The sequence below is a fragment of the Schistocerca nitens genome, chromosome 1 (genome assembly GCF_023898315.1).
Source record: "Schistocerca nitens isolate TAMUIC-IGC-003100 chromosome 1, iqSchNite1.1, whole genome shotgun sequence".
NCBI classification, from domain to species: domain Eukaryota; kingdom Metazoa; phylum Arthropoda; class Insecta; order Orthoptera; family Acrididae; genus Schistocerca; species Schistocerca nitens.
In genome coordinates this window covers 843,345,599-843,370,653 of record NC_064614.1, presented here as the reverse complement: position 1 = coordinate 843,370,653, position 25,055 = coordinate 843,345,599, and the positions used below count along the sequence as shown (strand labels likewise).

Sequence of the window (25,055 nt, the reverse complement as noted above, 5' to 3'; positions counted from 1 at the left end):
AGGTGGCAGGAGTAAAATACAGGGAGCGAAAGGCTATTTACAATTTGTACAGAAACCAGATGGCAGTTATAAGAGTCGAGGGACATGAAAGGGAAGCAGTGGTTGGGAAGGGAGTGAGACAGGGTTGTAGCCTGTCCCCGATTTTATTCAATCTGTATATTGAGCAAGCAGTAAAGGAAACAAAAGAAAAATTCAGAATAGGAATTAAAATCCATGGAGAAGAAATAAAACCTTTGAGGTTCTCCGATGACATTGTAATTCTGTCAGAGACAGCAAAGGACCTGAAAGAGCAGATGAACGGAATGGACAATGTCTTGAAAGGAGGATGTAAGATGAACATCAACAAAAGCAAAAAAAGGATAATGGAATGTAGTCGAATTAAGTTGGGTGATGCTGGGGGAATTAGATTAGGAAATGAGACACTTAAAGTAGTAAAGGAGTTTTGCTATTTGGGGAGCAAAATAAGTGATGATGGTCGAAGTAGAGAGGATATAAAATGTAGACTGGCAATGGCATGGAAAGCGTTTCTGAAGAAGAGAAATTTGTTAACATCGAGTATAGATTTAAGTGTCAGAAAGTCATTTCTGAAAGTATTTGTATGGAGATTTAAGTGTCAGGAAGTCATTTCTGAAAGTATTTGTATGGAGTGTAGCCATGTATGGAAGTGAAACGTGGACGATAAATAGTTTAGACAAGAAGGGAATAGAAGCTTTCGAAATGTGGTGCTACAGAAGAATGCTGAAGATTAGATCACATAACTGAGGAGGAGGTATGTGGAGAGAAGAGAAATTTGTGGTGCAACTTGACTACAAGAAGGGATTGGTTGGTAGGGCATATTCTGAGGCATCAAGGGATCACCAATTTAGTATTGGACAGCAGTGTGGAGGGTAAAAGTCGTAGAGGGAGACCAAGGGATGAATACACTGAACAAATTCAGAAGCATGTAGGTTGCAGTAAGTACTGGGAGGTGAAGAAGCTTGCACAGGATAGAGTAGCATGGAGAGCTGCATCAAACCAGTGTCTGGACTGAGGACCACAACAACAACAACAACAACAACAACAACATGAAAATCATATGTTTTTGGGGGTATCCAGATACTTTTTATCACATAGTGTATACTGTCTATGGGATGTTTACAAGGAATTAAATAGGACATGCAACAGATCTGTATTTTATCTCGTTTACAAACAAATATGGGCATTTATAGGGCCCTATAGGTAATCTATGCCTCCAGAAAGACAATTCACTATTTTTTCACACAACTACTCAGAATGATTCGAGAAATACTTCACAGACATGAAAGTCCTTGGGTGTTCTCCCATCACCTGACATCAGTCCTATTTGACAAGTCTAGGGTTTTACAGAGTGAGATGATCATGCCTTCAAACAACCTCTGACCAATTTCCACAAATTGTAGTAGGTGACGGTAGTGGAGTTATGGATTGGGATGGCGTCCAAATGCTTTTAGTTTCATGGAAGTCCACAGCAAGGTCCATTGCCACCATCAGGGACACGGAAAGAAGGAGTGGGTGATCTTTACTTCCTACATATGAGTAGGTACGTATTTACAATTATTTGTTGAAGAGTTTAAGCATGATCACTGTTCACTTGGTTAGATCGCATAAACATTGTCATTGTTGCACAGACTGTCACCTTTTTCCCCCAGATTTTAACAAAAATCCACTTTTATCTTCTACCTTATTGTAGACATACACTGTAAGTTTTGGGATTAATTCGTTCACTTTAATAAGTATCATTTTTAAGACTGAATTACTTCACCATCACACTGTCAATAAAGTTGACCTCCAAGCAATTTAAGTTCTTTTCCTCTCTGTAAAACATTCTGATACTGAATGTGTCAGATATGTTGGCAAAAGTAAAATTTCCTTCTAACCTAGAGCATATGTAAGTGCTACCACCTACTGCAAGTTTTTTACCTCAAAATTCACTCCATGCCTAAATATTGAAGTTTTTCTTTCTGATTATCTCCAAAGTTACATTTTCTTGAATGACTGTATTCCTGCACAAACTGCACAGAATTTGAAATTTCAATTTTCACGAGGCACGAATAATGAACATATTGTAAATGCATACTCTCAAGACAAGAAAAAAAAGAAGATAGCTGTTGGTGTATTTACATACATATTTATCAATATAATCATGGTTAAGCAGAATCCAGAATGCTACATGTCATATTCCCAACACCTTAATAACTAGCACTCTTTGTCAAACTAAACACTGAATAATTTTGGCTTTTTAAAGTAAAATGAATAACAGAAACAGAAGCTCAGACTCACAGTATGTAATTGAATGCTATGTTCTTAGTAACATGAGCATTCTGCAAGATGAGTTGTACATTTTCTGGGCAGTCAACACAGACATGATGCCAAAAGAGCAATAATGCTTGTTTGTTGTGATGCACTGGTATTGATGGTTCAGATAGTTTGGGATGAAACAGCTGCCACAGATCCAAGAAATGCTGCCCAAACTGTAACATGGAAAATGAGCCTTGAAGAATAAAGTACTTGAAATGCCATAACAGTAATACATAGCTATGAGAACTAAACTGTGAAGTGCAACTGTCTAGATAATTATTACATAAAGAGATTATATTAAACATACAACAAAGACAAAAATGACACATGAAAATTTTTTGAAAATGATTAATCTCTTTAAATCAAATAAAAATTATCCCACTGTTATTGCATTAATGTCTAAAGAGACTTTTTTACATCTATGACAACAGTGTTATTAATTTTTGTTATTGTTTGGTCTAAGGGTGCAAAACAATAATGCCGTCATTGGTGCCATGAAGTAATATTTAAGAGGTTAGTTAAATAAATTACGTAGAAAGTAAACTGATCAAAACATATAGAAATAATACAATATCAAAAAACTTAACAGATGGGCACAAAATGCTGCCCAAACACATGCAATGTGCAATAAAATTAAACAATTTTAACATTTGACTTTTAAGGCCAGTTTCAAGAAATTGTTAATTTTTCTCTTCAAATACTTCTTGGAGGAATTGAAAGGAAACATAACCATTTAATCGACATTTAAACTTTTAATATCATCTTCCATATCAGCCAAGTACATGAGCAAGTTATGAACTCTAGCACAATCTACATACAGTGTGGCATACATGAAGTTATATACCAGAAACATCAAACACTGGTGAGTCTTTTCCATGGAGGAAGAACCTACTTGTCAGAGGGCAGTAAATGACATGGAGATGAGTGAGGACTTTGTTTCATCTTTGTTGCTGAGGGGAGCTATGCTGTGGCCAGATCTAAAGATTTACTAGCCAAAATCTGTTATCAATCACTTTCACCCACTACTGCTTCCAATAGAATAATTCTGCTCTTCTACACTGGGTTAATTCCATATAGCGCAGTGGCCTGTGGGAAAGATCTGATCTATGACTGGTTTCAATCTGGCCCGCGGAAGAAATTTGTGGTAGAGTGAGTGAGATACTCGCATTGTACCCCACCAGAGATGCTTTTTTGGATATTTTTGCCAATGCTCGGCTCACCTCCTCGGATTTGCAGCTCATGATGCACACCAGCAAAAGTTTTGCTTACTCCAAGCATGAACATTGCCATTTTGATGCCGCTGGATTTGAACAACAAAGAGAAACACATTGCTTGTCTGAGTGTGAAGTTATGGCCTATATGCTCATGTGCACGATGAGAGTGGGTGCAACACTTCACTACCTTGAAGGGGTGCTGACAAAACACACACACACACACACACACACACACACACACACACACACACACACACATTATTTACTGCTTACTGCCTATGTCCGTGCTACACATGGATAGATTACAAATGTTGAACAATGGTTGCAGTAGCCATAACTTTATGAACAAACTAGTTATCTGTTTTTGGTTAACATATAAATATCTATGGTAGCTGTTTATTAATTCCATGCAAGTGTTGGCGAGCGTCTTTATTGAGTTTATTCGGAAAATTTCTGGCATTAAGAAAAGAAAATTAGATGCTTAATGTTGCCAACTCTAGGAGAAATGGATGGACGTTTATTTCTTTACTATGTAGAAAGATAAACCTGCTTTCTGGTGTAGTGAATCACTAAATGGGGTGAAAGAGTATCATATGATAAGCACTTTTCTATGAAAGACATTGCTCACCAACAGCTTGCAGGGCAATTGTGGAAAGACAAAATGAAAATATTAATTTCCAATTTGGACAAGCAACAGCAAACACATACCAAACCAAGGTCATAGTGAAACAACTCAGTTAAAGCTAGTTTATATAATGAATAGAAAAACTGCCGACTTGTTAAAGCTTTTTGCTGAAGGCATTGGACATTGCAGATGTATTATATCCTGATAAAGAAAAAGAGTTTGAAAAAAGAAGTATCAAGATGAGCAGTTGTATGCCAAATTGTTATAATGGCTGACGACATTAAAAAAAAGTTTGTGAGATCATGCTGCCAAACTTGAAGCATTTGCGATCACTTTGGATGAGAGCACTGATTTATCAGACAGAGCTCTGTCAACAATCTTTTGATTGTGGTGTAGATGTGGAGTTCATCATAATGGAAGAACTACTAGGATTACAGTCATTAAAGGGAGACACTACTGGTGAAGATATTTTTTGAGGAGAGATCAGGAAGGTTCAATCTGCAGAGGAGTCAGCTCGCTGGAGTTTGTTCTGAAGGAGCACCTGTGATTGTCAGTTCACCAAAAGATTTTAGTGGCACATTAAATGAAAAATCTGCTGAATAAATATTTAGAAAATCAATTTAACAAGTTTTCACTATATTATCCATCAACAAAGTTTGTGTGCTAAATTAATTAAAATTGAAACTGTCATGGCTGTGGTTAACAAGAGCATCAATTTTATAAAGTCCCACACATTACATCGCCACCATTTCAAACTATATTTTGACAACCTGTGATCCGGTCATGGAGATTTAACTTACTATTGCAAAGGGAGAAGGCTGAGAGTGTGCAAAATGCTGAAACATTTTTACAATCTTTGACAATAAATAGCAGATTTCATGGCTGTCAAAAAGAAACTGCTGCCTGAAGTAATCAAGCCCTAATGGATTTGTGATTTAGTATTTCTGGTTGACATCACAAGTTACTTAAATGACTTAAATTACAAGCTCTAGATTCAAGGTCAGTTACCTCATGAATTACACATCCATCTGGAAGTTTTTCAAACTGAGATGCACTTGTGACAAATGCAGTTGGGAGCTGGAAACTGTTACAATCTTTCTACAGTGTCAGCTCAAGAAAATATTGATTACATTATTTATGATGATGAATGGAAATCATTATTATTGCAGTTTGCCACAAGATATCGTGATTTCTGAAATGCAGACAGCACTTTTGCTATATCTGCTAACCCAATAAAGTGTGACATAGAAAGTGCTGCAGAAAATTTTCGAATGGAACTCAAGTTTCAAGGAGCTTTTTCTTTGAAATCTAAATTTGATGAAGTAGGTAAGATCTAGTTTCATAAAACTTATTTGACTGGAAAAATATGCACAACTGAGATCATTTGCAAGAAAGAACATGTCTTTTCAGAAGCACATATAAGCGAAAGTTTTTTTTTTTTTTATTCACGAAAATAAATACATGCAATATACATACAAAGTTTGCAGACGACAACCTGAAAAATAACTTAAGACTCTGTGTCAGTGATATAAATCCAGAAATGAACAATCTAGCGTTAAGCTCGGATTTCACATTAATTTGTAGTTCATTATTTTTTTTTAAATCAATAAACCACTTTAAAGATACTTATTTGGGTTCTTATTAATTGTGACTTTGCTGTTTTCCTAATGGCTGATAGTAAAATTTGTGTCCAGTGTATTGAATTTAGACAAATCACCATGTTTCACATAAGTTTCTATCCAAGATAATATTAACATGTTATCGGAAAGGTGTATTTTGAGTATAAGTTACTGTGATGAATTGTCATGAAACAAGGGGCTGAGCTAAAATATATTATCCAGCAACAAACAGTCTTAGATGGTACAGTTTCGATCTTATGTACTGGGGTGCTGCTGTCAAGTTGTTTGTTTTCTCGAAACTTCCTGGCAGATTAAAACTGTGTGCCCGACTGAGACTTGAACTCGGGACCTTTGCCTTTCGCGGGCAAGTGATCTACCACCGGTAGAGCACTTGCCCGCGAAAGGCAAAGGTCCCGAGTTCGAGTCTCGGTCGGGCACACAGTTTTAATCTGCCAGGAAGTTTCATATCAGCGCACACCCCGCTGCAGAGTGAAAATCTCATTCTGTTTGTTTTCTCTTTGGATATTAGGCTGACATTTGACTGTCATAATATTTCACACATTTTGCTGTCCTATATTCTTGTATTTAATTTTGAGTTTCTGTGTATGATAATATTCGCATTCTCTTAAAAATGTGTCTTTTGATGTTTAACACCTCAAGCCTATGCGATCAATCATCAAGTGTTTTTGGACAAACATTTGAAAAAAGCTTGTTAATCATAGGGTTTGTGGATCATGAGTAAAAACACTCATGCTACTGGTGTAATAGTCTACAGTATTTATTATTTTACAAATCAGTTTTAGGCTGTTATGGCATTATCAGGTAGAAAGATAAATGGGTGTGGCTGCAAAATTTGATAGGATCAAGGATTTTAAAATAGTTCATCACAGATCATCTCAGTTTGTTTCCAAACATGACAATTGTTAATTTTTCGTTTAGGACAAGAAAAAAATTCCTAGACTTCTCAGTTGAAAATACACTTTTCCCTGGTTGTAAATACATTATAACCCAGGTGAAAGTACATTTTTTACATGTTAAGTGACTTTCTACTTTCCCTCGGAGCTGTAAAAATTATCAATCCTTTGAATGGTAAATGTTTTATACAATGGCATAGAACTTTCCAGCACTTTAAGAGGTGAAACTAGCAAAAAAACAAAATGTTTTGGGACAATCTCTGATGCACAGGAACATGTACACTGCATGTTTTCCTATTACAAAAGTATAAATACGAATTCCACCAAATACAGCATGGTAGCTTTCAAAGCACCAAAAACAAGATAGTGATGTGCTTTTGTTAGCTAATCATGGCTCATGTCACTTGATATCGACCCAATGACAGCAGATATTCAGAGCACAGGAAACATGAAGAAATCAGCCAAGCAACATCACTGTTAAGTAGTGCAAACACACAAACAGAAAAAATTAATGGTTTAAATTGATGTACATATAGTATAGCTACAAGAAAAGCCAAACTCTCACATATAATATTGGTCATCAAACATTATTTTCTTTTTTTTTCTTTTTTCTAAGGGTGTGACTGGGCAAGATCCTAAGACCACAGCTTCAATTACAGCAGCAGAATATTTCCGACAAGCACAATTATAAATTTCACTGTCGTGCATGAAACATTTCATGGGTTACCTGTCTGTATACATGTTATGTCAAGCACTTTGACTTCTTCATAGAAATGCCAATTACGTGTGAAATTGCTCAAGAACTCACCTAGCACTTTTTTTGAAGGATAATTACACTTTTTGCCTTTGTTATTGCATAATCTGTAATTTATGATAAACTAACCTTGAATTTGCTCTTTTTAGCATGTGTTACCCTGGCCTTCTGGGTCCAAAATTTTTCTAAATGGCTGGTTCTCAATGTGTTAAGTTTTAAATGAGAGTCTAATACTCTGTGATTTAAGAAATTCACCGCACTTTCTCACACATAATGTAATGCATCTTGCGTAAAGGGAAATTTACTTTGAAAGTAACGCTTCTCAAACCATCATTGTGCCGTTGTAAATGGCGCATTTTCTTTGCAACTTAAATTTTATGTTTACATTTTATTGGTGCACTTGTGGGCTAAAGTAAAATTCTTTTTTAGAGTATCAGTTCTTACCAGCCAAATCACAAAAATTTTAACTGAAAATTAAAACAATGAAAAATTCTCAAAAAATTCTAAAAAATTCCTAGGTATTTTCCTGGCTGAAAAAACTCCAGCATTTCTCCCGGATTTCTCAGTTGTCCTGGGGCATATAGCATACACCCCCTAAATTAATCAATGAAAATCTTATACAGCAACTGTTCTGAGAGAAAAAAATTAAACAAACTTTGGTGAAATGTTCTAAGGGAGTGATAGACAAAAATAATCTATATTTAACAGGTCTAATATTACACTGCCTACATGGGCTTTGGGGGGGGGGGGGGGGGGGGGTAATGCGACAGCATCAAGGACTGTGTTCAGTGGCACCAGAGTGTAATATATGAATACCAAGGGGTTGTAGTGTTAATGATTCATTTGTCATGGTCAGCAGCAATCAGAGGTTGCTCAGGAGGCCTGTCTGTGAACCCTCTGTTTTGACTTTACAGGCAGTAACTGTGCTGATTTCAGAGGTGAACAGTATTTGCAATATTCATTCTAGGTACAGCCCTGCCCCACTGATGAGTACAGTTTCAACCATTTGAATGAGGTCGCATTGTGGGTCTGTGGGAAGCTAGGTGGATGTATTGACAGATTGCTGCACACATTGGGCACAATATATCAGTAGTGTGTCACTGCTCTCGACAGTAGTCTGTGGATCATTACCACACCTCCAGACCTGGTCCTGAATGACCATGTAGTATACATGCATGACAAGATCGACACATTATGCGAGTGGTGGTGTCTGACTAAACTTCATCTAGGGCCAAAATCTGGGCACACTTTGCACCTGCTGTGTCATCAGGGACCGGGGACCATCTGCTTGCAGCAGGATTATGATCATGTGTGCCTCTGGCCAGGTTACCACTGACACTATAAAAACTGTCAGTCAAGCATGGCTATTCTAGTGTTGTGAAATAGTTGATTGATGGCTGGAATAGAGCTCTGTTGTCTTCAGTGATAGACTGCATTTTCTCACAACACAAAGGTCCCATTCCAGGCTTTAAGGTGGACACACACACACACACACACACACACACACACACACACACACACACACACACACACACGTTAGTTGCAACTCATGGTAACAGTTGGTGTTTCAGTGGGATATAGTAACCAGTGCCCACTACACTGCGCAAGCTACTATCCCCATGCTACTGCCTTTTCTCCAACAGGAAGGTGATAGCTTTTTCAGCAGGATAATTCCCCAATGGTTTCCCCCACAGCATGACATTAGGAGTAAAACTGCAGTTCCTCTTCAAGATGTTGGAAGTATGGGACCTCTCCTCAGGTCACCATCATACTCGCTGACAATGGACACCTGGGGTAGTGCAACCCACATTACACTGCTAAACACAGCCCAGTGCCATTCATCAGCAGTCCATGCTATCTGTGTTGTGGTGTTAATAGCGGGCTACAAGTGGCAGTTTTAATTCTGTACATAGCTGCAGCTACACTATGAGCAACTGAGCAGGGTGACACAGAATGTTGCAGGGAGACCATTACTTGTTCTTGGATGACAGGCACAAGTGTGAAAGAGTTGTGACGTGCTTGGTACACAATATGGTGTTTCTCTCTGGTGATAGACAGACTTGTTTTCATGGTCAACCGGAACTGTTATTACAGATATGTTTGCGTTCATTTTACCATGCAGTCCAATATCAGCCCACTGTCACATCTGAATGCACCAAAACTCTGGATACTGCATGATTCAGCTATCCAACCAAATGGAGAGACAGAATGAGGCTCCTCCCCAACCGTGAGATGCTGATAATGCTGTCTCGCATTACTATGCGGCATTTCTGTGATGATCCAAAATCTGTCACTGTTAACACCCCTCATATAGCCTATCAGACTTTGTAACAATGCAGAACATGAAAAACACTATACCCAGGCCACTGAAACTTTGCACTTAATGTATGCATTTCAAGTTGGCAGCATAACAGAATAACGAGTAAAAAACAAGAAGCGCAAGGCGCTAGGCATAGGGCGTGAACTAATCCCAGCATGGTAACCGCTGCCAATTGTGACATCAAAGCTCAAGCATTGCTGGCACTGTTTGTTATGACTATAAACAATATATGTTGCATATCCTCCAATGAACCCTGGACCTTGCCATTGGTGCGGAGGCTTGCATGCCTCAGCAATACAGATAGCCCTACCGTAGGTGCGACCACAATAGAGGGGTATCTGTTGAGAGGCCAGACAGATGTGGTTCCTGAAGAGGGGCAGCAGCCTTTTCAGTAGTTGCAGGGGCAACAGTCTGTATGATCGATTGATCTGGAATTAACCAAAACAGGCTTCCTGTGCTGGTATTGCAAATGGCTGAAAGCAAGGGAAACTACAGCTGTAAGCATTCCTGAGGGCGCACAGCTTTACTGTATGGTTTAATGATGATGGTGTCCTCTTGGGTAAAATATTCTGGAGGTAAAATAGTCCCCTATTCGGATCTCAGGGGGGAGGGGGGGGGGGTAATGCGCAGGAGGATGTCGTTATGAGGAGAAACAAAACTGTCATTCTACAGATTAGAGCATGGAATGTCAGATTCTTTAATAGGGCAGGTAGGTCAGAGAATTTAAAAAGGGAAATGGAGAGGTTAAAGCTAGATATAGTGGGAATTAGTGAAGTTTGGTGGTAGGAGGAACAAGACTTCTTGGTCAGGTGAATACAGGATTATAAATACAAACTAAAATAGGGGTAATGCAGGAGTAAGTTTAATAATGAATAAAAAAAATAGAAGTGCGGGTAAGCAAATACGAACAGCATAGTGAATGCATTATTGTAGCAAAGATAGACATGCAGCGCATGCCTACAACAGTAGTACAAGTTTATATGCTAACTAGCTCCACAGATGACGAAGAGATTGAAGAAATGTATTATGAGATAAAAGAAATTATTCAGACAGTGAAAGGAGACAAAAATATAATAGTCATGGGGGACTGGAATTTGATAGACCGAAAAGGAAGAGAAGGAAAAGTAGTAGGTGAATATGGAATGGGGGTAAGGAATGAAAGAGGAAGCCGCATGGTAAAAGTTTGCACAGAGAATAACTTAATCATAGATAACACTTGGTTTGAGAATCTTGAGAGAGGTTGTATACGCAGAAGAAGCCTTGAGAAACTGGAAGGTTTCAGATAGATTATATAATGGTGAGACAGAGATTTAGGAACCAGGTTTTAAATTGTAAGACATTTCCAAGGGCAGATGTGGACTCTGACCACAATCTATTGGTTATGAACTATAGATTAAAACTGAAGAAACTGAAAAAAGGCGGGAATTTAATGAGAAGGGGACCTGGATAAACTGAAAGAACCATAGGTTGTAGAGAGTTTCAGAGAGAGCATTAGATTGACAAGAACGGGGGAAAGAAATACAGTAGAAGAAGAACGGGTAGCTCTGAGTGATGAAATAGTGAAGGCAGCAGAGGATCAAGTAGGTAAAAAGACGAGTGCTGGTAGAAATCCTTGGGTAACAGAAAAGATATTGAATTTAATTAATGAAAGGAGAATATATAAAAATGCAGTAAATGAAGCAGGCAAAAGTGAATACAAACGTCTCAAAAATGAGATCGACAGGAAGTGCAAAAATGGATAAGCAGGGATTGATACAGAACAATTGTTAAGGATGTAGAGGCATATATTGCTAGGGGTAAGATAAATAATGCGTGCAGGAAAATTAAAGAGACCTTTGGAGAAAAGAGAACCACTTGTATGAATATCAAGAGCTTGGATGGAAAACCAGTTCTAAGCAAAGAAGCGAAGGCAGAAAGGTCAAAGGAGTATACAGTGTGTCCCATTTATCTTGACCACCCTAAGTAACTGTCCGTCCAGATGAAAATTACAAAATGTTTCCAGAAACTGTTCTTTAGCCATCAGTGGGACATCAATCAGCATGATTGCCTTCGTTATAGCTTTGTTTTTCACAAAAATATGAACAGCGGAATGACTCTTTTAAATTGCACCCTGTATTTTTTATTCAGTAATTCAATTCTTCTCCTAAGGACCTATTCAAAAATGTATCACAGTGTACTATTCACTGAAACACAACGTTATTAATTACATAACACAACATTGACTTTGAGCCCAGGATCACAAACTTGTCCACTTGCTGGAGTTGTCAGAAAACAAATGAAAACCAAGTAAAAACATAACACAAAATTGTCTTTGACATTCCTGTACCATTGCCCAGGAGTAGAACATTCAAAGGTGACCCTGGACACCAATACACTGGTGCACTCATTGAATGAAAGACTTATTTACTGCTTCCAGTAATTACAAGCAAGCATGATACATTCCTGCCGGTCCTCTGGAGTTGTTGGAATATTGCGATAGACAACGTCTTTAATGCATTCCCAAAGAAAACGGTCCAGGGGATTGAAATCAGGAGACCTAGCAGGCCAAGTGACTGTTCCTCCTCAATCAATCCATCTGGCAGGATACCTTCGAGTCAGAACTTGACGTGCACGTAAGGCATTATGTGCTGGACAGTCATCATGTTGATGCCACATAAGCATTCTGGCTCTTAGCGGCACTTCATCCAGATAGGAGGAAGAATTCATCTGAGGACATTGGCATAAGCTGAGCCGCTTATACTACCATTGCTGAAATAAGGGCAAATAATTGTACCACCAAGCATCCCACACTAGACATTAACCCTCCACTGACACTGATGTTCCACCTGTCTAAGCCATCGTGGGTTGTCGCTGGACCAATAATGTTTGTTTCTTGTATTTACCTGCCCTTTGTTTGAGAAAGAACATTCATTGGTAAATAGAAATTGGAGAAGAAGTTCGGGTTGGCGTTTCCTCTTTCCACTGACAGAACTGTACACAATTCTGGAAATCATTCCCATGCAATTCTTGACGTAGGTGTACATGGTAAGGATGGAACCAGTGACGTGTAAGAATACGGCGTACACTGGTTTTAGGAATGCCAATCTCGTGTTCAAGCTGTCGTGTGCTAACATGTGGATTCATAGCAATGGAAGCGAGAACAGTAGTGTCGGCAAATTCATCTGTGCAAGTGCTACGACGATTGCATTGTCATGGGTTGAATTTTTCTGTTTCCTGAAGCGTCGCAACAAGACGAGAAAACGTTCATTGGGAAGGTGGGTTCTTGTCAGGATATTGCTCTCTGTACAGTTCCGCTGCCTGCGTAGCATTTCGCCTACCTTCAACAACAATAATAATAAAAGAAATGTTATGTCGATGCAGTTTGTAGGAAGGACAGCCTTTACTGTATGCCTACTCTAAACAACAGTATTTAAAAGGAGTAACTATGGTACTAAATGTACCCATACATAAGAAAACAATCAGCATGTGGATGTGTTCCATTACCCCGAGTACCAGCACTAAGCGCAGAGAGCGTCAATGTCAATGTTGTTTTATGTAATTAAAGATGATGATGATGATGATGTTTGGTTGGGGGGGGGGGGGGGGGAGGTAGCTCAACTGCACGGCTATCAGCGCACTTACAAATTCCCAACCTTTGCTCAGTCCAATCTCGCCCCTTTCAGGAATGATGTTTCAGTGAATGGTACACTGCGATTCATTTTTGAATATGTCTTTAGAGGAGAAAATGAATTACCAAATAAAAAATCCAGGGTGCCATTTAAAAAAGTCACACCGCTGTTCATATCTTTGTAAAAAAATAAAGCTACAACGAACACAATCATGCTGATTGATGTCCTCCTGACGGCTAAAGAACATTTGCTTGAAACATTTTGTAATTTGCATCTGGACAAACAGTTATTTAGGGTGGTCAAGATAAATTGGACACCCCATATAGAGGGTCTGCACAAGGGTGATGTACTTGAGGGCAATATTATGGAAATGGAAGAGGGCGTAGATGAAGATGAAATGGGAGATATGATACAGTGTGAAGAATTTGACAGAGCACGGAAAGACTTAAGTCGAAACAAGGCCCCGAGAGTAGACAACATTCCATTACAACTACTGATAGCCTTGGGAGAGCCAGCTCTGACAAAACTCTACCATCTGGCGAGAAAGATGTATGAGACAGGTGAAATACCCTCAGACTTCAAGAAGAAAATAATAATTCCAATACCAAAGAAAGCAGGCGTTGACAGGTGTGAAAATTACCAAACTATCAGTTTCATGAGTCATGGCTGCAAAATACTGACACAAATTCTTTACAGATGAATGGAAAAACTGGTAGAAGCCGACCTTGGGGAAGATCAGTTTGGATTTCGTAAAAATGTTGGAACACACGAGGCAATACTGACCCTCTGACTTATCTTAGAAAATAGATTAAGGAAAGGCAAACCTACGTTTCTCGCATTTATAGACTTATAGAAAGCTTTTGACAATGTTGACTAGAATAGTCACTTTCAAATTCTGAAGGTTGCAGTGGTCAAATATAGGGACTGAAAGGCTATTTACAATTTGCACAGAAACCAGTTGGCAGTTATAAGAGCCCAGGAGCATGAAAGGGAAGCAGTGGTTGGGAAGGGAGTGAGACAGGGTTGTAGCCTATCTCCAATGTTATTCAATCTGGATATTGAGAAAGTAGTAAAGGAAACAAAAGAAAAATTCGGAGTAGGAATTCAAATCCATGGAGAAGAAATAAAAACTTTGAGGTTTGTCGATGACATTGTAATTCTTTCAGAGTCAGCAAAGGACCTGTAAGAGCAATTGAACAGAATGCAGAGTGTCTTGAAAGGAGGATACAAGATGAACACCAACAAAAGCAAAACAAGGATAATGGAATGTAGTCGAATTAAATCAAGTGATGCTGAAGGAATTACATTAGGAAATGAGACACTTAAAGTAGTAGATGAGTTTTGCTATTTTGGGAGCAAAATAACTGATGATGGTCGAAGTAGAGAGGACATAAAATGTAGACTGGCGATGGCAAGGAAAGCGTTTCTGAAGAGAAAGTTGTTAACATTCAGTATAGATTTAAGTATCAGGATGGCTCTTCTGAAAGTATTTGTGTAGAGTGTAGCCATGTATGGAAGTGAAACATGGACGATAAATAGTTTAGACAAGAATAGAAGCTTTCGAAATGTAGTGCTACAAAGGAATACTGAAGATTACATGGGTAGGTCAGCTAATTAATGAGGAGGTACTGAATAGAATTGGGGAAAAGAGGAATTTGTGGCACAACTTGAGTAGAAGAAGGGATCAGTTGGTAGGACACATTCCGAGGTATCAAGGGATCATCAATTTAGTATTGTAGGGAAGCATGGAGGGTAAAAAACATAGAGGGAGACCAAGGCACGCATACACTAAACAGATTCAGAAGGATGTAGGTTGCAGTAGTTACTCAGAGATGAAGAAGCTTGGACAGGATGGAGTAGCACGGAGAGCTGCATCAAACCAGTCTCTGGACTGAAGACCACAACAACAACAACAACAACAACATATGTATGGTTTCTACTGTGTGCCTGTATTGTATTGCGCTTTGTTTCACTGTGATTTAGAAAATCCTGATACTCGAAAGAAAAAAACTGTCTGCCTAGTGACAATCCTTTGCATTAGGATGTGCTGCTGGACAGTGAGGCATGGAAGTTACCACACAGAACCCATGAGTTTTAGGAGCAGGAGAAAGAATACACAAGGATTCATGGACAGCCATCAGTTTATTCTGATAAAAGTTTTGAAACAAACATCAAAAGCTCTTGGAATTAGAGCAATACTAGTTGTAAGCAAGGGAGAATTATTGCAAAAGCTGAAAGATGTAGGTGTGAGCTCTTACAATTCAGAGCCTTCTGGATGAGACAATATATTTTTAGTGATGCCTAGAAAGAAGAAAAAGCAGCCTCACCCTGTCATTGGCTTAGATGCTTTGAAGACTGGCACAATTTGCAGACATATTTGTGCTTACTACAGCAGGAAATAGTATCCTGCTGCAGTAAAGTAACTAGTGTCGTTAAAAGAAAGTGAACTTTTTGGGGGTTGGCAAAGTCACTAAAAATTGTGGTGAAAAGTATGGATTTCCATTACAAAACGCTAGATGAACACAAAGCTCTGTTTGAAAAGGTGCATACTGTTATGGCCTGAAACACATTCTTGTAAAAATTGTGGGCAAAGACATTGATTTGGTTTGTGATGCTGACCATGAAGACTGTTTTGACACTTATTAGGACAACAGTGATGTTAGCTAGCTAGATGGATTTGCACAATCGTCACTATGAAATGGTGAGTGACAGGCTACAAATATCGGTTATTTATTGCATCACTGTCATTATAAAATGTAGAGCAAGAAGTTAAAGCCTATGTTATTTTTATTTTGTAAACTATGTACCGTTTTGTTTTCAAGATATAGGTCATCATCAAATGCTTTTTTCTCTATTTCTTTGCTGCATTATCGAAAGCGTGTCTTTGTTATGATTACGTCTACATTATTATGCAGTTGTTAATTTGCTGCCATTGTGGTAGCAAGTCAAAAACAAACTCTTATATATACTATTATTCTCAGTAGCTTACATTTACGAGATGGAACAGAAAACTGTATTGTCTGCTATGTGTGCGCTGCTGTTGAAACATTGCTAGTGCAATATAGCCAACCTAATTTGACATAATGCGAACTGCCAAATGCAATGTTCGGACAGCACAGGTACACTATGTGATCAAAAGTATCCTAACACCTGGCTGAAAATGACTTACAAGTTTGTGGCGCCCACAATCGCTAATGCTGGAATTCAATATGGTGTTAGCCCACTCTTAACCTTGACGACAACTTCCACACTCGCATACATTCAATCAGGCGCTGGAAGGGTTCTTGGGGAATGGCAGCCCATTCTTCATGGAGTGCTGCGCTGAGGAGAAGGTATCAATGTTGGTCGGTGAGGTCTGGCATGAAGTCGGTGTTCCAAAACATCCCAAAGGTGTTCTATAGGATTCAGGTCAGGACTCTGTGCATGCCAGTCCATTACAGGGATGTTGCTGTTGTGTAACCACTCCGCCACAGGCAGTGCATTATGAACAGGTGCTCAATCGTGTTGAAAGATGCAATCGCTATCCCCAAACTGCTCTTCAACAGTGGAAAGCAGGTAGGTGCTTAAAACATCAATGTAGGCCTGTGCTGTGATAGTGCCATGCAAAACAACAAGGTATGCAAGCCCCCTCCATGAGAAACATGACCACAACATAACACCACCACCTCCGAATTTTACTGTTGGCACTACACAAGCTGGCAGATGACGTTCACCAGGCATTCGTGATACCAACACCCTGTCATCGGAGATCGCCACATTGTGTACCGTGATTCGTCACTCCACACAATGTTTTACAACTATTCAATCGTCCAATGTTTAAGCTACTTACACCATGGGAGGCATCATTTGGCATTCACCGGCGTCATGTGTGGCTTATGAGCAGCCGCTCGACCATGAAATCCAAGTTTTCTCACCTCCTGCCTAACTGTCGTAGTACTTGCAGTGGATCCTGATGCAGTTTGGAATTCCTGTGTGATGGTCTGGATAGATGTCTGCCTATTACACATTACAACCAACCCTCTTCATCTGTTGACAGTCTCTGTCAGTCAACATACGATGTCAGCCTGTACGCTTTTGTGTTGTACGTGTCCCTTCAAATTTCCACTTCACTATCACATTGGAAACAGTGGACCTAGGTATGCTTATGAGAGTGGAAACCTCAAGTACAGACATATGACACAAGTAACACCCAATCACCTGACCACGTCCAAAGTCTGTGAGTTCCGCGGAGAGCCCTAAGCCCCATTCTGCTCTCTCACAATGTTTAATAACTACTGAGGTCGCTGATATGGAGTACCTGGCAGTAGGTGGCAGCACAATGCACCTAATATGAAAAACATATGTTTTTGGGGGTGCCTGGATACTTTTGACCACATAGTGTATAATGCATTCTGATAGTCATTCTGTTTGTCACAAAGAATTGCAATTTTGAGGATTTACATGCCCGCCAATGACATGTGTATGTGCAAAGTTACATAATACCCGACCAAGTCTTCTGGGTGCTTCACTTTTTGTCAGCCAGTATACATTGTTCACTACGGTATGTGATCAGTTGCCACTATTTCGATTTGATGGTACAGCTGTTTTCTCAGGTGGACAAACCATGAAATCTTTAAGCTGATTAGCCACCAATACTTTCAAATGGACATTTCAAATTAAAGAAAGTATTCCTGGTTGAAATTTTAGATGCCCAAGCAGCTAAGGAAAATAACTGTCAACCCAGGCAAAGACATACATACTTGAACACGCCTAAAGCAATGGGGTTGGAAGATGCCCTAGAGGCTGCTTGGTAACAAATATTTCTTTTCAGTAACCATACTACTCATTGGCCCACAGTTCACCATGACATTGAGTATTTTTCTATCACCAACACCATTATTTAAATAGAGATTTATGCCATCCTTGCAATCCAGGTGGGTAGGAAATGATCTCCTCTCTCCAAAACCTGAAAACATTCTACTATCCTATCATGTCTAAGTAGTATGACCAAGAGTTTACAATACTATACACATTTACTAGTTCCAAGGCCCAGAACTCACAAGACTAGCAGAGTTTCATTAACCTGCTTTACAAATTACTTTGTTGTTCAATGTATGTTTAGCCTCCTCATCCCTTAAGTACTTTACTGATTCCTGAATGAATTAATGTACGTAAATTTTTGTGCAGCATTTAACTTCCACTATTTCAAAAGAGCTTAATTTAAATAAATTTAACTATACCGAATGGCATGGTATGGTTTTAGTGTAGGTTTTATGAACAGCAACTAGGTTCACTAAATTGTAGACACTGGAAATTAAGTAAACTGATCACAAGAAATGAATTCTACAATAGGCATTGTCAGTCCGCATAAACGTATTATACAATAGCATGTCATACGTGTCATAAGAGGGAGACAAACATATTTCTCTTTCGTGCAACCAACATTTTTTTCATCATTTATTAAAAATAGTGGGAAAGCATCAAATGAACAAACCATGAGTTTTTCTGTACGGCTGGTGCAGCAGTACGTAAGTACAGCGAAATATGCAGTTAGCTTCATAGCTCCATGAGTCTGGATGTCAGTGTAGTGCCGAGCAGGTTTCAACAGCCTCAGAAGCAAATTATAGATCTGATGTATTACAACTTGAGCCTCAGGACAAACAGGAACATCCTTGTAAGGCGATCTTGTTCGATAACCTTGACGAAAGTGAGGGTTTGGAACTAAAGAAACCAGTAAATATGCTGCAGCTGAAAAAAGAAAACATCTTATCTCATATTTTCTCGCAACAATTCTATTTTACGTTATAGTCATTAGTGTCAAGCATTGTGCAATTTAAATTGGGATTACATGAGCAAGCCAAGTGGACAATGGTAGTCTTCCTACAGTTGACACACTGCATCAAAATACACTTAAATGAGGACTATTCATTCACTAACCTCTAACTGACTTAAAGGAAAACACACAATTTTTTTATATACAAACTTTACTTACATGTTGACATTACTTCTCCTCACAGTCACCACCCAGATTTAAACATCTGTCATACCATGACACCAAATTCTTCATCCCTTCATCAAAGAATGGCACCACCTAGTGTTTCATCCACTTGTTCACAGCATCATTGCGCTCATTGTTGGTCATGAAATGTGTGGAGCCCTACAGGACTTCATCAGGAAGAGATTAGTCACTTCATGCCAAGCCGAGACTATACTGAGGATGTTGAAATTTCTGCTAGTCAAAGAGTCTTGAGTTTTTCTTTCATTTGAATCACAGTATGGGCTCACACATAGTTAGCGGGAATGAGTGCTCTGTTCATCATCCCACAGCATTTGTTTGGAAATGACCATACGTGTTTTGGAAGAGTCTTGCAGTAAATCCATGACATCACTGGATGCTCATGCTTTACTCTCATGAAATCTGTTGTCAAGATTCCTCTGTGATCCCAGAAAAAACTGTAACCATCATTTTGAAGTTTGACAGTACCTGCTTGAATTTTCTGGGCTTCTTGGGATTACTGGGAAAATGAGGGTGCATCCACACTTTGGACTGTCCCTTAGTTTCAGAATTCACATACTGCACCCATGTCTCATTTGCAGTCACTATTCTGTATAAGAAATTCCTCCCCTCCTCGTTATAGCACTGAAGGAATGTCAACAATGCCAAACCCATTCTTCCAGTTTTGTGGAGATCAGTTAAAACATTTTGGTACCCACCATGCACAAAACTTATGGTAATGTAACAATGTGTGACAATATTAAAGAGGGCTCTGCTTCATATCTGAGACACACCTTCAGAAAGTTTGGAAACTATGCATATGAGATGTGGTTCCCAATTTTGTCAACATGAAGTTCATCAGTCACATGCAAATGCCTTTCTCGACCACTTTCATCATACACACCGGTACGAACAGCCTTGAATTTTCTGCACCACTCCCCACAACTCTTATTGCTCATAACATCATCCCATACCCACAACATTTTCAGTGAGTAATCTTAGGTGGCACTGACTCTATATGCTAGTAGGAAGTGAATTACAGAATGTATCTCGTAACTCGTGGAAGACATGGTGCAACACAACCTTCGAAGTCTCCTTTTCCTACCATGCAAGTGCCATGAAGTGACAAGCATTTGCTTATTTTTAGCAGCTAACAGGAGGTAATTTATGAATAGCTCTCATATATAAATGTGCCCTTGAGAATGTGGTAGCCGTAACATTTTGAGTAACATCAGGCAATATTACCTTTCTCAACTACCTATTACGAAGTTCTTTTAATTACCCTGTATCACCTTAGACAGCCACATAGCTCATAGATTTTTATTTTTACTATCATTATTTTTAAATAATTGCATGGCCATTGCAAACAATTTTTATGTGATTGCATTCAGTACAAATGGCCAAATTCAAAAAAATCTGTGTATTAAAAATTGAGATGTCAGTGCATAAAAAAATTGTTACTTCCTGATATGCTGTAGAAAATGATTAAATAACAATCTAATTGAAGTCAAAACTGTGGTTATGGCAAAGTATCACCTTATATCCATGTAATGATTATCTGATTTTATATGGTGAGATGTCTCCAGCAACCCATGTGGTACAGATGTATTGCACTGACTTGCCTGCCCTGCAGTAACATCAAAATGAAAATTCACTCGAGATTCAAACGACCTGTCCTTTCCTTCCACTCTTCCTCAACCTATGCCTTTCTCCTCCCTGATGGGGGATCTAATAACTCTAGAAGCTAGGATAATTTCCTATACTTCTCCACATATTTTTGTTGGAAGTACTCGATATTTTTAATCCTGAGGATAAGTAACAACCAACAATTCTCTCTCATAATTTTTCATTGTAATTAATGTTTCAACAACAAAAAATACAAATCACACATTTAAAAAGAATCTAAGTGTTCTGTGCATGAATATAATGAAAATAATAATAATAATAATGCTCCCCGTGGAGGCCCGGGAAAAGAATAGGCCGCCGGTATGTTCTGCCAGTCGTAAAAGGCGACGAAAAGAACAAACCACTAATAGGGCTAACCCCCCTTTTAGTGTGATTAGTTGGTTCAGGACAGAACTAAAGAAGCCTCGGACAAGCGCCATCATGGTCGGGGACGACGCTTGAACCCTATGCCCGACCACAATGGTAACGATCCTGCTAGCCAACTGGAAAATGATTTAAATCCAAATAGAGGTGTTTTGCAGGATATGCTTCCTGCAACCACCCTAGAAGGAAAACAAAGACAGAGGATGAGATGGTCAGATGAAGTTAATCGACACCTCATGTTCTGTTATTACCAAGCAACAAACCTAGGAACCAACACAACTGGATACAGATCACAAGTATACACAACATTTATTACCAGATACCCAGAATTGAAATTTTTAACAGAACAACGACTAGCTGATCAGATCTGTGTAATAATCAAAAATAACAGGATACCCCAAGTCAGAATTAGAAAACATCAAACAACAAGTACAACAAATACTGGAACAAAATAATGTGCAATCAGAAGAAGAAGAAAATACAGTAATGGGCTCAAACATCCCAGAGCAAACAAACAAAGAACAACACACACCAATTAAACAATCAGAGGAAAACGAAATCTTAAGACAGCCACCAGAACAAGCACAAATAGAACACGAAGTGACACAGATGTTAGATATAGAAGAAAAATTTCAGCTAACATATATAGAATACAAAGACACAAATACAGACATTAGACCATTCTTGCATAGACCACCAAATAACCCACAAGTCGAAACAACAATAAAAACTATCAACACAATCATACACAACAAAATAAATGAAAACACAACTATGGAAGAGTTACAACTACTGGTTTATATAGGAGCACTCACTACACTAAATATACACACTAGGCAGAGATCAGAACCAACCAACACACAGAAGAAACCCACAAAACCAGCATGGCAACACAGGCTACAGATCAAAATAGAAAAACTGAGAAAAGACATCAGACAGCTAACACAATTTATAAGAAATGAAATCTCGGGGGGGGGGGGGGGGGGGGGGGGGGGGAAGGTTAGGTAAAATCTCACAACAAGAAGCGACAGAGCAATTAGACGAAAAGAAGCAGAAATTACAAGCATTAGCCAAACGACTCAGAAGATACAAAAAAAGTGAAAATAGAAGGAAACAAAACCAAACATTCAACACAAACCAAAAGAAATTTTACCAGACAATAGATAACACACACATTAAAATAGACAATCCACCAAACATAACTGACATGGAACACTTCTGGAGCAACATATGGTCAAACCCGGTACAACATAAGACATGCACAGTGGATACAAGCAGAAACAGACACATGCGATATGGTACCACAAATGCCTGAAGTGATAATTTTGCAACATGAAGTCACCCGAGCAATTAATTCTATGCACAATTGGAAAGCCCCTGGAAAAGATAAAATAGCAAATTTCTGGCTAAAGAAGTTCACTTCAACACATTCACATCTAGCTAAATTATTTAACAGCAGACCCATACGCAGTCCCTGATACACTTACACAAGGAATAACTTATCTGAAACCTAAAGATCAAGCAGACACAGCGAACCCAGCTAAATATCGCCCCATAACATGCCTACCAACAATATACAAAATATTAACTTCAGTCATTAAACAGAAAATAATGACACATACAATACAGAACAAAATTATAAATGAAGAACAAAAAGGCTGTTGCAAAGGAGCACGAGGATGTAAAGAGCAACTGATAATAGATGCAGAGGTGACATATCAAGCTAAAACTAAACAAAGGTCACTACACTACGCATACATTGATTACCAAAAAGCTTTTGATAGTGTACCCCACTCATGGTTACTACAAATATTGGAAATATACAAAGTAGATCCTAAATTGATACAGTTCCTAAACATAGTAATGAAAAATTGGAAAACCACACTTAATATCCAAACAAATTCAAATAATATCACATCACAGCCAATACAGATTAAGCGTGGAATATACCAAGGAGACTCATTAAGTCCTTTCTGGTTCTGCCTTGCTCTGAACCCACTATCCAACATGCTAAATAATACAAATTATGGATACAATATTACTGGAACATACCCACACAAAATCACACATTTGATATACATGGATGATCTAAAACTACTGGCAGCAACAAATCAACAACTCAACCAATTACTAAAGATAACAGAAGTATTCAGCAATGATATAAGTATGGCTTATGGAACAGACAAATGTAAGAAAAATAGCATAGTCAAGGGAAAACACACTAAACAAGAAGATTACATATTGGATAACCACAGCGACTGCATAGAAGCGATGGAAAAAACGGATGCCTATAAATATCTAGGATACAGACAAAAAATAGGAATAAATAATGCAAATATTAAAGAAGAACTAAAAGAAAAATATAGACAAAGACTAACAAAAATACTGAAAACGGAATTGACAGCAAGAAACAAGACAAAAGCTATAAATACTTATGCCATACCAATATTGACCTACTCATTTGGAGTAGTGAAATGGAGTAACACAGACCTAGAAGCACTCAATACACTTACACGATCACAATGCCACAAATATAGAATACTACACATACATTCAGCAACAGAAAGATTCACATTAAGCAGAAAGGAAGGAGGAAGGGGATTTATCGATATAAAAAACCTACATTATGGACAGGTAGACAATTTAAGAAAACTGTTTCTAGAACAAGCAGAAACTAGCAAAATACACAAGGCAATCACTCATATAAATACATCAGCTACACCACTGCAATTTCATAACCACTTCTACAACCCTTTAGATCACATAACATCAACAGATAAGAAGAAAGTAAATTGGAAAAAGAAAACACTTCATGGCAAGCACCCGTATCATCTAACACAGCCACACATCGATCAAGACGCATCCAACACATGGCTAAGAAAAGGCAATATATACAGTGAGACAGAAGGATTCATGATTGCAATACAGGATCAAACAATAAACACCAGGTATTACAGCAAGCATATTATTAAAGATCCCAATACCACAACAGATAAATGCAGACTTTGTAAACAACAAATAGAAACAGTAGATCACATCACAAGCAGATGTACAATACTAGCAAATACAGAATACCCCAGAAGACATGACAATGTCGCAAAAATAATACATCAACAGCTTGCCTTACAACATAAACTTTTAAAACAACAAGTTCCTACATACAAGTATGCACCACAAAATGTACTGGAGAATGATGAATACAAATTATACTGGAACAGAACCATTATAACAGATAAAACAACGCCACATAACAAACCTGACATCATACTCACCAATAAAAAGAAGAAATTAACACAACTAATCGAAATATCCATACCCAATACAACAAATATACAAAAGAAAACAGGAGAAAAAATTGAAAAATACATCCAACTGGCTGAGGAAGTCAAAGACATGTAGCATCAGGATAAAGTTGACATCATACCAATTATACTATCAACTACAGGAGTCATACCACACAATATCCACCAATACATCAATGCAATACAGCTACATCCAAACATATATATATACAACTACAGAAATCCGTAATTATTGATACATGTTCAATTACCCGAAAGTTCCTAAATGCAATATAACACACACCGTACAGTTAATAGGAAGTGACGCTTGATCAAGGTCCGCGTCACTTTCCATTCTTAACCAGACTTAACGTCTGAGAA

The 25,055-nt window shown here is 38.4% G+C and overlaps 1 protein-coding gene across 1 annotated transcript in view; it reads right to left on the bottom strand.

The window, feature by feature from the left end:
• The window catches only part of LOC126263189 (ubiquitin carboxyl-terminal hydrolase 34), a 524,696-nt gene that overhangs the window by 88,320 nt on the left and 411,321 nt on the right, over positions 1-25,055 (bottom strand). Inside the window, exons 42-43 of the mRNA XM_049960250.1 lie at positions 18,844-19,097; positions 2,299-2,489 (exon numbers count right to left, since the gene is read on the bottom strand). Of these exons, the coding sequence (XP_049816207.1) occupies positions 2,299-2,489; positions 18,844-19,097 (445 nt within the window). The remainder of the gene's footprint in view (positions 1-2,298; positions 2,490-18,843; positions 19,098-25,055) is intronic.